Source organism: Opisthorchis viverrini (assembly GCF_000715545.1).
Source record: "Opisthorchis viverrini unplaced genomic scaffold opera_v5_119, whole genome shotgun sequence".
NCBI lineage: Eukaryota > Metazoa > Platyhelminthes > Trematoda > Opisthorchiida > Opisthorchiidae > Opisthorchis > Opisthorchis viverrini.
In genome coordinates, this window is record NW_008751775.1 from 1,175,140 (window position 1) to 1,190,844 (window position 15,705).

Genomic DNA, 15,705 nt, shown 5'->3' on the forward strand with positions numbered 1-15,705 from the left:
ATGAGTGTATATTCACCAGAGACTGGTATTTCTTCGTGTTTGAAAAAAACTGTTTCTCGAAAGGTACAAATACATCAAGAAGTACACCTGAGTCATATTCCACCGTTGTTCCATAAGCATATTGTTTCCACGGAAAGCATCCGCCCTAGTTCACCCAGTTCGCAAATTCAATCTTTACACTTTCACTAATCCGTTGATGAGTCAACATTTTGACGATGCATCCTCTGGCCAGCAATTATACCAGTGATACCTAGAATATGCGAAGCATTAGAAAACTAGGTTGTGTCCTCTCATTTGTCACACTTGAGCCTTACATGATGATCCGTGAAAACAATAAATGGCCTATTTCGGTTTGAGCGCTATGATTCTGATCTCCAGATGAAGCCGCTGAACAATTCTAATTTGGAAATAGATAATGGAGTACAGACTGATGGCGATCGATTTACCTGTTACTATGCTGACTTTGAAGGCAATGGATGCATCTACAGGATCAGAATTTTTATCATACATAAGGCAACGCCTTTTCAAACCGACTCTGAACGGCAATCTCGGTTGAGGCAGACCCAAATGCCCCGTTGCTCGACAAACGCAATCTGTTGTTAAAACTACTCGGTAAATCGGCCGATCGGCTATACCGATCACCACAATCCTGACTGCAGTTGGTTGAAGATGGGCTCAGCCAGCACAGTAGTTCCGGTGGGTCTATCAAGGACATATTTCTCTATAAATCTGTCCAAGCATCCATCCTTTCCCAAAACGGTCTAATCAGAGCCCGTATTCCGCGTTCGCTTATCCAACAACACGCTTCTGTCTAATCAATCAAAAACTGTTGAAACGAGCATGTCTTTGTGGGCTTTCAATGCATTGGGGATTATGGACATCTGACCAGCTGTGTGTCAAGGAGGTGGAAGGGACTTCAGCTTCTAAGAAAACGCTTAACAACACCACTTTTCACCATCTTGAGAATGCAGTCTATGTATCATCAGTAAAGAACAGATAGTCCAATAGAAGCCCGAATGTGAAAATTAGGGGTCCGGGCTAGGTTCTACCATGTTGATTGGTAAAAGCTTCAAGTCATCCTTGAAGCATCCTTAAGTGTTTGCATGTGCAAAGGAGGCCTGTAAAGTACAGAGAGTGCAGTCATGTTTGCACAATAACACAGAGCACTTGGAAGCAAATGAAGTAAGCAACTAAAACTCTCAAGAACGTATTGATGCTAAATGGCATCGTGGATATGAAATTTCGTTCTACAAAAGATCTCCTCTATTGTATTCTCATGCACATGAAACTCTGGTGGTGTCTTCTTTCCAGTTCTGCCGTTACAGTTCGGGGCATGTCCGAAATGTGGTCACCATAAACTGGGAACAATATTTAAACCACAATATCATTCGTGGATGTGTACACAGGACATGAGACTTTCCGGGACAACTTTGCATAAGATTCTTTCGTGAACAGGCTAATGGATTAAAGTTTTCTTGACGACCAGAACACCCTCGGATTTGTTTAATTGAAAGACTTTGAGTGCCTGTTGCGTGTGCAGAGGCAACCCCTTTCTAAATGCCGTATGAGGTTTGCCGAAAGCCCACGGAGCAATAGACCATTTACTAGTCTGGACCCTATACTGAAATGTTATTGGTGATTGGACCCGCATGTTTTCTGAGTGTTCTTCATCCGCAGCAGTAATAAGGATTCGCTGTTTGTACCATATTTATAAGGGTCAAACAAGCACTCCATTCAGCACAACGATGACACTTGCACGTGCAATCGACCCCGTTGCATCCGTGCAGGCGCAGTAGCTGAGATAATGCACAGTGATTGGGCAGAACATCGATAGCTACCCCACTGTACAGTCACGATAACTACGTCTAACGCTGATTGGACTGGCGGACTAACCAATCACGTGCAAGTGTTGCCGCTCTTTGCTGCTTATTGGTTAATTGAAGGTCCCTGGTTCGAACTTGACCTCTGCCTCTCGACTTTTCTGTCTAGGCTTGGGCAACCTGGAAATATCCCAGCTCTCCTGCTTCCTTCGGGTGGCATGGCAGTTAGGCACTGAAAGGGTGCTACAGCTGAAGGATGATTGGTTAGTTCACTATTGACCCGGCGCAACCCACAGTTGAATAGTTGCCTAGCGGCCCTCTGGCGCGTGTCGTTCTGATCCACTCATTCGATGCATCGTTTGGTGGCGTAGAGGAGGTTCTACAGTCAGCCGGCTGGAGCATTTCACCACTGGCAGTGCGTCATTGAAAGGCTGCACCCCCGGTAAGACACCTGATGTTGTGGGTGAAATGGGAAAGGAGGAGAAGGGTACTGAGTGGACTAGCAATCCAGGTACGTAACAGATGAGCTAAATGACACCCCTTGTGGCATGTCAGTCACCTGAATACAAGCCGCGAAGTCGTATTCCCAATGGTCCTTCAGCTTACTCCACAGTTAATGCTCGTGAGTTTTATACCCCAAAAGTCACACATAACACTGCAAACTTGGCGATGAATATTGACAGATCTTTATAATTTCAACACCCGAAGCCGCATTAGCTGCGCGGATCAGAATATCGTTGTGAATCGAAACAAATTTCGGACCTAAAGCACTGAAGTCAATAAAAGTGCTGATCGGTTTCTGGATTAGAGTGAGGCATGTATGAAATCAGCACTTTTAGTCGCAGTACGAGTACCGTTTGTTTCAGTACATCCTAACTAGTTAAATTCATATTGGTCCTATGAAATTCCCCATGGGAAAATTTGGGTGAACCTTTCGTATACTCATAACGACGCATTCTATTGTATCTTCCCCTCCAGTTGGTCCACTGCAAGATCTGTGGAGTAAGTGACAAATCATCAAACTAAACAGTATGTATATGATAAGAGAAGTGGACAACATCCTTTCAGGTTTCGTCTAGTAAAAATGTCTTCTGTTCCAAATGTAGTCCATCCCTTAATATGAGGTCAGTCTAAGCTGGACACATTGTTAAGAGTAGCCAATAGTTCACATCCAACAAGCATCCCACATCATCTCACCACGGGTATTTCGTTAACCGTAGAATTATTAGCTTACAGAATATGGTGCCACCAAAACCTTACGGTGTTCAAAACCTTTTAACGAAAGCCACTCATTTTTAACACTAACATTTCATCTGATGCCCAAGTTCACCATTGATTGACTCGATCGATGTGAAAATGGAAGCAGTTGATGTGGCGAAGATGTTCCTTATTCCACATAGGGAAAGGAGCTAATCAGAGTTACACGGTCACTCGGAAGTGTATTGTGGATGTAGGTGGACAACCTCTTTAGGCTTCGGTAATTTTCAGGGCGAACCATACCTCAGCCAAGGCGTAGAAACACTTTATCCTTCAGAGAATAGGACCTATCATGTATGGGCTGCGAGCAAAAGTAGGAATAAAACTGGTGTCTTCTGCTGCTGGTTGGGAGTTTGTGAAGCGTTTTCGAAAAATTCTGCAAATCGTTTTGACGAAAACATAATTTGGATTCGAACAGTTGTGCGCAGTAGATTCCCAGTGAACTCACCAACCACTGTAAGTAGAGCCACTGTATGCCGAACTGTTAAAATCCCGCACACTAGCAACAGAGTAAATGATAAGGAAGATTAATGCACACGACGATTGAACTTGTCATCTAGGGATTCATCACTTCAGGAGCCAGTCAACACGTGACCACGTGATTCGGTCCCCTTGAATGGAGAATGAATGGTGCTGTATCCTGTCAAAGTGCGAGTTAAACACTGTAAATCAGCCGCTCCTGGCCGAATGGTTGCGTTCACTTGCTATCTAGGAGGCCGCGGGTACTGTACAATCAAGGCTTGTGTACGTAGCCAACAAGATAAGTGAATTTATCAACAAATTCCAATTCTGTGTTCTGAAATTTCAAAGGGGCATAAGGGGATGGGAAATCCTTATGTTGGACCTCGCAGTTTGAAGGGACAAAACCCGTAGCAAAATATGGGGCCACATATGACCTCTTGTTTAATGTAGTTTGAGCAGACGGATGATCTCCGGAAAACAAAATGCTGTTGTCTGCGAATCCTAGTCCATTAACGACCTTTCAGACGGGGTTTTTAATATGGAATAGAGTGTGCATTTCATATGAATGTCAAAAAAAGCTGAATCAAAAACGCGATGAGACAACCTGGACGGATTTCGCCTGCTATGAGAAAACCAGTGGACAGTTCATTTTAGGTCCAAGGCAACAGGATGTGTACGAATAAAAGACACGAAGAACGTTTACAAAGCTCAGGGGCATTCCGCACTGGTCAGTAATGTTTAAGAGATCCACTTGATCCACACAGTTGGCAAGGAAAATCCTAGTTGATTGTTGTCGATAGGATTGATGCTAATGTAGAAATCAGCCCATTGAAAATCGTATTCATCTTTGTTGGGAGTCATTATCAATGCGCATTCCACGAGGCTCTACCACCAAACATGCTGCCAAGAGGGACTTTGGAGCCATAGGTTGGATAATCCAAACTCCTGGCTGGTCGGCTACAGTCCTGAACCTTACCAGAGCTGCATGAGCTGTGTTCAGCTGTCCCAATCTTATTGACAAAAGCGAAGTGCCTTTAAAGAGCAAAATCCACATATGGAACATTGGAAATCTTTTCACTGATTAACTCATGCCGTCTGACCAACGCTAAAAACAAACGCCCAACTTCATTTTTTTCTCAGGTACAACAGCTGACGTGATACTGGCTTCAGCCTGGGAAAGTGATGGCGATCATAATATCCAGATAGAGTATGAATCAAGAAAAGAGGTAAGTTTCAAACTTACAGACATTTTGATCACGAAAAGCGAAAAGCTGTCGTTGTCTACGGGGATCATCTGAACTAATGGGGCCAAACCTGGCCCTTTCTGCCAGATGGTCTTTACAGCACTGGAAGCAACGAGACATTCACCCCTGATCGGAGGGAATTCTGCTTGTACTACTTGTTAGCCCGCCTCTACAAGGAGTTTCGTCACCAGAGACAATCCATTCCATTTTTAGCTAACAAAAATGAAGTCTGTATCCAACTCGGCAGACCACACCAAGCTGACAGAACAACTTTAATCCGATGGAATCTCGGTGTTAGGGGCAGATGATGAACGTGTCAGCTTTTGAGACATGTTTATCTGTCTAAATAGGCCATCCTGTATCAAACATTGCTTTTCATTTGCAGTTATGGCTTTTTAGACTCTGTTCTGTCGTCCTCGTTTGAACTAATTTCTCGTCAATTCTAGCCAAGCAAAGCATACTTTCAATTTATGACATGAACTTCCAAAACTGAAGAGCAGTTGAAGTAGCGGTTGTATCCAATGTGGTAGAATATGTCCTATCCAAAATCTGGGCTTGTAATCATGTCAGAGCTTGCAGCTTCGGCGCTGCAGTTAGGACGATTAATGAACCACAATCAGTTGTGAAAAAATCACGATCAGCTAGCCAACACATGATGTGAATTCTCCGGTTGAAGAATGGGTGGCGCTCTAAGTTCGAGTTAATCACACTGCTGGTCAACCGCTCGTGGCCGAACGCTTGTGTTTAACTGTTATCCGGGAGTTCGCGGGCTTAGAACTCCCTACTGGAATTTCATGGGATGTGCATTGCTCACGATTCGCAATAAGGGTGAAAGAGTTGTGCAGTGTTACTGGGTCTCCTGTTGCTCCCACCATGGCATTTTGAAATAAACTGACTTGACTTCAAGAGTCCTGTATTCTGCTTAGTGCATAAAACTGAGTTTGCTGGAATAACCAGTACTATCTCGGGGGTGATACCAGGAAACGACACTGTTAAGAAAAGTGTCGTGTATTCCAACACAAGATCCATAGCACTCTATGGGGACTTGGTAGGTATCGCGGCTGGTTCTTTAAGAAAACAGCGAAGCCTAAATTGTGGGGTGTCGGAGCGGAGTATGAAAACTACTACCAGAAAGTTCGGCTGCACTGGTCACTGCCGTCTCCTTGAATGGGGACCTGGAGAGGGGACGTATCCTTGGTTAGAGACGTGGCCTAGTCGCTCCCTCAGTGACGCTCGTACATCGAAGCTGTTGACTTCAATGCATAGCTCTTCTCCTGATCTCCCAAAACGAAACTCCTCTGACAAGCTTGTATTTGCACAACAGATATATCCGCAGCCACGTCCAATGAGTAGCTATCTACCCCACTCCCCCAAACCATCGGTGAATGAAACTGAACCACCGTACGGCAAGTACGCTGGGATGATGATGATGATGATTATGATTATGACAATGGGTCGTATCATGAAATATGCTGACTACAGAATGCTAGCAGAAGATTTTTCGTGATGAAACTGATGCGTTGTCCTCAGTAAATCAATGTCCCATGAAAGACTGACTAATTTGGGTGATTATCTACTTGTCTCGCTCATCATGAATCTTGAGGTTTTAATTAGAGTTACTGTTTGGATAGTTGAATCAACTCATTCAGTGTATCCAGCATGTTTGCGCGTTTATCAGGGTAGATGGAAAATGGCAAGGAGAGATAGCGCCTTCACGTCCTGACACATCAACGGTAGACATAGGGGAACATTTAAACGTCTGAAATTACTCAGGTAAAAACCCTAAAAAAAACCTGGTTACTTTGTTCAAACACACGAGTACAATGGTGAACTGGTTGAAGTTAGAAATCATGCAGTAGATTTTTAGCCTTGTTCTACTATTAGTTGTAGTCATCTGTCATACAGGACAAGTGGATGGATCAGTTGGTCCGTTGGTCACCACTTGACCATGCGGTGTGAACCATGTGAATGAAGAATGAGTGGTGCATTTTGTCCAAGTCCCGGTTAATCACAGCCTGTGGCCGAACAGTACACCACCGGCTTGGAGGTCGTGGGTTCGAGTCTACCTGGAGATTCGGAATATTTCTAGTGCAGATGATTCACAACAACGATGGGACAGCTGTGAAATTCTTCTCGGCTCTTCAGCATTGAATAACTTCACATTCAGCATGAAATCGCTATCGAATTTGGTTAGTGGTCCTTTCACATAGGAGTGAGAATACAACTCTAGCAACTACCACATTTGACCACCTGTCCATCCATTCTGCTAAAAAGGTTTTGGAGGAGGGATCCTAGCTTTACTTTACTGTTTTACTGCTTTTTACTGCTTTAAGAGATTTTTTCGTGGTGAAGTTTTGTAGATTGTAGATTTACAAACGTTCATATTACTATAGGATTTTACAGTAGCCTGATATGTATATCGCTTCCACGTCAACGAAGCATCGGTGTTGAACACTGATGCTGTGCTGTCGATCGATGATGGTGATGATGATGACTAACTATCGTTTTCCCAAAATCTGTTTACAGTTCGAGGAAAACACACTGATGACTGGCGAAGTTTTGTTATTTCAACCAATCATCGATGAAAACAAGGCCAAAATTTCGGCGAGTTTCGATGATAGTAAATACAAAATGTCGCAAATGAAGGACAAACTAATGACCAAAGTAAAGCCCAACATGGGAAGTGCAGTCTACATCACAGAAATAAAGGGTAAGTCACTGGAAATGCGAAGGTATCGTTGCGTGATTTACGCACCAGTGATTCCGGCCACGTCAATGCGACCTGGTTTTTTGTAAACTAGACTACCTTTGAGGGAGAGAATAGCTGTTAAACAGGACGGTTATGTCATACATTCCCAGGATCGAGGTAGTTTTTTTTCAAATTGTGCCAACTGAAATAAGATTTGATACGCCCCGTCGTTCCTTAGTGATAATCTGGAACCCAGAATTTGAGAATAGGAGAGAATTTATTTGGGTATTTGGAAAATTCATGTACTTGATATGACAACACTGTTTTCTTAGTTCTTCGCTCACTATTTACTTGCTACGTGAACCCATTCTTGGGGTTGCAAAGCTCGCAGCCATATTTTGCAGACTGATGCAGGACGAGTACAACACTGCTGTTTGAAGGAACACCTTCAGGAGTGCCAGAAAATCTCCCTGATCAAAATTGCTTCTTCTCACGAGATGTGTTGAGTCAGAACTGTATATCACGCCTCCCACACTAAAATGAACCCGTCTTAGAAGTACTTAATCCTTTGAAATAGTTCTGTGTTAGAAGGTATAATTTTTGACCCTGCTTGGGTTGGACGCTTCAGACACTCCGCGGTATGGCAACCGGCCATCTAGAACACCTTGCAATAACTAAGTTAAAGTTCAGAATATGAAAGGGAGGGATGTCTGGCAGGCTAGTAAGGAAATAATAAATATGTTTGTGTTTTAGTCCCGTTCGTTGGTAGTCTTGGTATGCTCACCGAGTAGGATTCTTTGCCTAGTATCTCTTTGAGTATTGGGGTTCAGGGCGATTTCCGTGACGAAGAAAAACGAAGAAAGTCCGGTTAACCGAAGCCCAGCAAGCGAGGATACGCACACCACTAATAGCCACCTAGCAACAAACCAGCATCCTCTTTGTTAGAACGGTGTTCCTTGGCTTACGTGGACCGTTCGGTGCCAGCGACGTTGTGGTACGCTGGCCTAGCGATCGTTTGCACAAGGGCTGCTGTGTCGAAAGCCGCGTCGGCCATGTGTGACTGTGGTCGTATGTAAGAAAATGGAGCTAGGCACTTGATAACCAACCAAACAGCAAATGATGACCATTCAGGCATAGTTTGCCACATCTGTGGTATGCACGCTGTGGAATCATGATGGGAAAGTAGTATTTCAAAAGCATGGAGTTCTCGATAACTTCTGTGGATAAAGGGGAAGAAAAGCTCATGAATGAGAGTTTGGTGGGTAAGCAAAACATGCCACATAAAACTACCCCGAACCTATCCAGGATGGCAAGGACCAAATACCACAAGGAACACATTTCGATTCACCGATGAACTTGCTATTAACCGGGAGACCAAACCCAATCCTAGCTGAATCTCTCATTTACGATGCTTTTATCCAAATGAATGTGCTGCATAAATATAGCCTGATGTTTCAGCTACTACGATATTCGAGATGCCGCCTCACATTTTTCTTGACGGAACATACTACTCATAATAATTGCTCAAAGCTCTTCGATTGTCCGCCAACAATTTCTAAGGGCTCATCAGGTAGGCGCATGATCTGAGTTCCCATTAAATCTTATATTCTACCTGGACACTGGCATGTACGCGAGTGGAGTTTCACACTTATTTGCAAACTGTTAATGATAAGGGAAAACTTGCACAAATCTCAACCTAATCTCTTATTTTTGTTCACTTAAGCCTGGATTCAGGGAAACTTCCCATGGGAAATCACAGGTGAGCAAAGCTTAATTGTAAAAATTGTTCCCACCGATAAGTCCAGCTTGATGGAACTAGTCGACATGTGTTTTACCCCTGTCTAGTGTGAAAAGCCGTGGAGACTGAATATAGAATCGGCTGGATTTGTTGTTCGAATAACTTCAACCAGATGCTTGTTTTAGCACTCACGAAAGTTTCCTCTATGGATTTCTTCTTGCGAGTAAAGTCTACCTCTGCTGAACAATCGTGGGCATCGAACAGCTGCTGCATTTAAGAGCGGTGAACATCCCACAGGTCCATGGGACAATGCGAGTTCGCATCCTATTGGATAGGAGTTAAGCCGCGCTCTGATTGGCGGCCGGTTTGAATTATGGCCGAACTGTATATCAATCGGAGATAGCGCCGCACATTCTTCATGCCACGTGACACGTTGTTGATTGGTTCATTGACTGACGACTTTTTAGGGAAATACCGTGCGAGCAAACATAGATAAGACTGCATAAGCATGTGAACCCTTAAGATTGATCATTTTTGAATTCATGGTAATCAAACAAAATGGAACGTTGTTCTTCAGTTATCGTAGCAATGTGCACTTCACCCTGCTTAAAACTTTTTGAGAACCACATTACATGTCGTCGATGTGAGTTTAGTCCGTCATTGAGGTGAAGAAATCAGAATAAAATATTCGTTAACCACGTGATTCACCATAGTTGAGGAACTGCTCTCTCGCAGTACTCAAATCGATAAAGGTCGTCAAACTTCGTTAGATCAGGATGGTGCATACGGGCGATGAACACAAATCGTCTCTTTCATATTCAGTTGTTTGTGTGGGACTTCAACTCGATTCTGTGTTTTTGTTGCGGTATAGTGAGATTATTGCTTTCCTTTTTTCCTTAGACGTAGACGACTGTTACTGCAATACCTACACCAACTCACCAACACACAGAGACTAAACCTTACTTTTGAATGGTGATTTGGGCGTCTCCCTGTGGCACTCGCATGTTGGCCAGTGGAGTTCGAACTGACACAATATCCCGGTTGTCTTGGTTAGAGATGGTATCATCCGTAGAAAATGGTCCCTCTAAAGTTAGACTTACCTGCTGGTAATCTAATAGCAGTCATCGATGTCCCATGTGTGTATGTTAAGGCCTCCAGGTGCCCTTCCGTCTACATTCAGACACCATGATAGTATCCTATCCCGCATACAAAATGGTATTTACCAGCTGGATCATGGGAAACAGGTACATATATCGCTGACTAATCAGACTTGAACGATAACCAAATCAATTAGGTCACATGGCTTATCGGCTCCCTTTAGATGAATGATTGCGATTGTATCTCTAACCGGTTAGAGATACCCCCAAAGGGTCCGTGAAATGTGCACTACCCGTGGTTGCCAAGGGAGTTGGAACAGCCGTACAATGCGTCTCGGTAGTTGAACACGAAGGACCGGAAACATAACCTTACGCATTGTATTTCCCTAGCTTACCGTCTTTGACCAGACAAAGCTACAGCTTCCATCAAAGAAGTATGATATTAAGGAGATTAACCATTTTGGGAGTATCAACGGTTCTACTGGAGACCACGAATTAAATCACTCCCTCACATATTGTTGGGTAAATGTAGAATAGAGGAGGAATGAAGAAGTTCCTTCGAAATACTAAGATCAGAGACCAAGATTGTCTCCTCCTTTATGGTTCCTAACAATGGTCTCTTCTATAGGGAAGGGGCCATTGAATACGGTCCATTTCGAAGGATCAGTTTCTCGAATAATTTTTAGGTGAGTGTGCAGGGCCATCACATAAACTCCCGATGAAATAAAGTCACGCGAAGAGACGAAACGGGAATTAAAAAACAAGTTTACCCTCTGGTTGCAATGGAGCGAATCAGCTTTTCTGAAAGAGTGCGACGCCGTGTTTTTGTAGATATAGTACAAAATAGGGGACTATGTCAGAATACACAACACACGTTTCTTTATTTTTCCCTTCAAACAGTGGTATGTCGCTCATCCCGATCTGCTGGCACATGGTCTCTCTATGTAATCGCGATGGTGGTTGCCATCCGTACTTTCTTCTAGCCAGATGAAGAGAAATTGAGATCGCACTCTACCATGGATGAGAAATCATTCTACAACATGTGGCTGACAAAGAACTTTGCATACATTTGACGCCTTTGCACTCCAAATTTCTCTTCCCCATGCGTATTTCACGCAGTTCGTTTGCTGTACGTGTCGAAAATATTTGCGTCCTCCAACGGCTCTGGGCCTTGCTGGATAAATTTAATAGTGCTATCGTTCATGCTTCGTATTCCTGAGATGAAGAAACAAAAACGGGTACACTTCTGGATTAACAGTGGTCAATTCAGCACAGCCGTATTGTTCGCATAAATTTCGGACAATTTTTTTGCTCTTGTAGCACTATGTGAAGTTTTGTGATAAACTGTGTTGAACGATAACTCAAGTGAGTTCTCTGCAAGTTTACATTATCCACAATGCTTCCAAGGTTCCCCCCCCCCTATCGACAGCCCGGGGCAAGAAACAGAAGTACCATGAAGCATTGTTATGCAGAATGATGAAACCGCGACTAGCTCAGTGAGGTCGTTTCAACGAGCAAATAGTCCTTGAACGAAAGCAATTATTAGGTTTGTTGAAAACTCCTCTAGAGCCTGCGACCAGCTTCGTCCCGCTTCTGGCTCACCAGGTGGTCGTAGTCCCCGAGTTTCCGTCAGCCTTCCGTTTGCAGATTCGCCTCAACCTAGCCGCATTCCCGACAAAAACATCTTCCAACATCGTTTGATTCTGATCCATAGAGCACGGGGCCGTTCACCGTAAAACAGAAAATCACCTACAGTGATGTCTTCAACGATGGCACGGATATGTCAACAGCAACGAACTAGGTTTTGAGAACATTTCCCGATAAGTGACTAAAGGGTTTTGGAGAATTTTCTTTCCAGAAAATTTAACTGCCGGCTATCACAACGGGATTTTCGAATATCCGGAGCCTCTCTTGCCTTCAATTGGTCTTCGGGTCACCAGAATTCTGTCCCATGAAACTTCAAAATATATCTCCGAACGGTGATAGACGAAACTGAAAAAGGGAAACCGAACTTATCCAGATAACTGGACGTGTCCTGGACGTTTCTTGCGTTTAATTTGACCGTGGAAATGTGTAACAAGGGCGTTTGCTCGATCGATGAACAGGTGAGCGATAAACTGACTGGTGATGATGGACACGACAGCTCTACACTGGAATTGTAAATTGGGTGTAAATTGCTAGTGTCAATCTGCTTCGAATATCACGGAATGCAGATAACCGAACACCACGTTGGCACCACACTGGTAAGTGCCAGTGGGCGATGCTGTGTCCAGTGCGACACTTCTGACATGAAGGTTGACAGATTATCGAATTGGCGAGAGTAACGTTTAGTTGTGGGGAGCGCTGGTGGCACTAGAGTGGAGGCGCTGCTGTGTCCAGTGGATCGATATATGCTCGTATCAATAATAATAGTTCAGCTGTAGCTACCCTTCCGGTGCCTAGCTGTCATGCCATCCGAAGGAAGCACTAGGGCCAAGATACCGCCAGGTTACCCAAGCCTAGACAGGAAAAGTCGAGATGCAGAGATGGGGTTCGAACCAAGGACCTTCCGGTCAGTAAATACGTGCTTCAACCACTGGACCATTTCGAGCTCAACAGGGGTATTGTTTATCCTCACAAGAGTATGCGTGGGGGCTTTGTAAGGCAGTCGAATCCGGCTCAGATTACTCTAACCCAAACACCAAGTACAAATCCATCGCGCGAAAGTAATTTACCTATGGGTAGAGTTGAGATATTTGTAGCTCAGGTGCATTTATTGGTAGTTGATCGCTTGGTTGTCGATCTATTCATCGACAACCAATGCATCTCCAATGTATCATTGGAGAACCGATCATTAACTGCCAATAAGTTGCGTATTATCCACCACTCCAAGATGAATTAGTCGAAGGCCTATTCTGATTCGGGACTGTTGCAACCTAAAAAAACACTAGCGGCAGAGAGAAGTATTCCACGACGACCGGCTGTAACAGGTTTACCAACGCCCAAACCGATGAACTACAGCAAAACCATTGAAAAGGAAGTAATGAAAAGTCAGTTGCAACACCTCTTCGGCTCTTAGCTGCAATGCCTCTTGAAGGAAGCACGAGGGCTGAAACCATGCCAGGTTGCTCAAACCTGGACAGCAGCAGTCGATATGCCGGGGTTGGGTTCGAAACACAGATCATCCGGTCAGTAAGTTCGCGCCCTAACCACTGAGCCACCCCAAGCTCTGGCTTTCACATCACGGTATTAAGGTTTCACCATCGAGTTTTCTTCCCAAAGTCACCACATTCCCGTGACTGAATGAACAAAAAATTGCCCACCAACTGGGCGAAAACCAAAACAATACACACAATACATTGTTGACCGAGCTCCAAAATGAAGAACTGTCGCCGCCATTGCCGCCTGGTAAATTGGTTTTTTTCAATTGATCAATGACATAACCCGCACTGACAGGGTTCAAGGTGCAACATCAATGCAGCCATGGGGTATACTGATCTTGAGCGCATGGTTGCGGAGATTGGATGAAACAAGTCACTTCATGGCTTTATCCACCAGCTAGTAACGAACAATTTTCGAGAATACGTAACGCTGTGATGTATCATCGGTAGAAGGATTTTGGCTCAGCTGTGTCCAGCACAGTTGCTAGCACCGCCTTGTTAGTTTTCCTCATTATACCGACAACAAGTTGAATGAGGAACCCACTCGTCACTGTTTAGGAAGAGCTCCATGACATGAACGAGGCGATTAGAAGACGGGTATTTGGTTGTGCTGCAGGCACCTCAATCCGAGAAAATACCCAGCATCATCGACTGCGATGGCTCGGTCATGTGCCACGCATGCCGAAAGATCGTCTACCGAGACGTGTTGTTCTCCGTGCCTCCTTCAGGTTGGCGCAAACCGCGAGGTGGACAGCACAACTTGGCAGAAAGGCGTGAAAGGGATCACGAAGAGTTTGGGTGCTGTTGGTGTTGTGCGACTTCCAGTCCCCGTGACCCCGTCTGTGCTTGGATGGAGACGCTGCAAGAAATGGCGGCGAATTGATATCAGTGGCGTTCGTGCTGTTGGTTTCTTTCCAGATTGCTTGACTGAGCTGTTGGGGGTGTAGGCACCTCAGTATGCTTGACATAGGCCAGCACTAGGTCCCCTCCCTCACCCACTCTTTTTCTCTTCTCTTCACTGTAGGGCTTTTAATACAGTTATATATATATATATATATATGTGTCACTGAACGATAACCAAGGTTAAGTGAGTCATACTGAACTTTTACTCGGATGCAGTTGTCGAACACACATGTTGACGCAACCCCAATGAGCAAAGCTTTAAGCGATTGGACAAACGGAAAACAACCATCTGTACGCTGCCGCATCCTATCCGTCCCAAAAGAACTAAGTTATGGAGGTACCTCGAAAGAATTCGTCTGTGGACTAATGAGCAGCCGCCAAGCCGTCTGAAGGTTGCGAATACCGAAGGCTACAAAGCGACGTGTATAGATGCAGCCTCTGGGTAAGTTGTTCCCCATGCGGCTCCTACATGGTATCTGCCCATAGTCATCCGAAGAAAGCACGGGGGCTAGGATGCTGCCAGGTTGCCCACGCCTAGACAAAGGAAGTCGAGAGGCAGAGGTCGGGTTCGAACCACAGACCTTCTGGTCAGTAAATTTGCGCTCTAACCACTTCAGTCATCTCGAGGCTAACTAGTACTGCAAACAGACTCATGCAGTTACGGAATCATGTAGCTAAACGGACCAGCAAATAAAACGAGCTCAGTGTGTTTGGAGTAAAACTGGCCTCACCGGATGTTGACGTTTAAAGTTCCGACCAACAAGCTTGAGGGATCATTATGTAATCGGTACGTTGGATGATGAATGTGGTGGGTTAAGACGTTTTTGGGTGGATAAAGAGCGAATCGGTCTTGTGATTTGCTTGCCAAATTGTGCAAGTGACTTCCCACCAAAAACTCATAAGAATACTGTGGTACTGTTCAAGTGATACCGAGTTCAACAGAGATTCAACCAACCAGATCCTGGTGATTAAACGCACCCCGCAATACCGCCAACATGTCCAAATTTAGCATGATTGCAAGTAAGATGCGGCTGAAACCATGTAGTTTGATAGGCACTGTCGGAGATTTAGTCGCTAACCAAAGGAGTTTATGAAACTTTCAACGCGACCGAAAAAACATGCCCACAGTACCCGTGCGCAAGCTTCGCACCCATCGTGGATTTGTGTGGGAACACTGCTGACATGGACCGTACATACCTTCAAATAGACTGCTGTCTTACCTGTCGACGTCGCTTCATTCTGTATAACCTCTGGACTCAACTCCCATCACACTTTGCTACTTACCACGCATATAGTTTTCATCCAGGCTAACGAGATTGCTTGGAGATTTTCCGAAATATCTACAGACAGTTATA

General features: G+C 44.5%; 1 protein-coding gene across 1 annotated transcript; it reads right to left on the reverse strand.

The window, feature by feature from the left end:
- Window positions 1-502: 502 nt before the first annotated feature.
- Window positions 503-715, reverse strand: T265_05995 (hypothetical protein; the record flags this gene model as incomplete). The annotated part of the gene is made up of 1 exon (XM_009171147.1): window positions 503-715. The coding sequence occupies one exon, from the start codon at window positions 713-715 to the stop codon at window positions 503-505; it is 213 nt and encodes a 70-aa protein (XP_009169411.1).
- Between the last annotated feature and the right edge of the window lie 14,990 nt (window positions 716-15,705).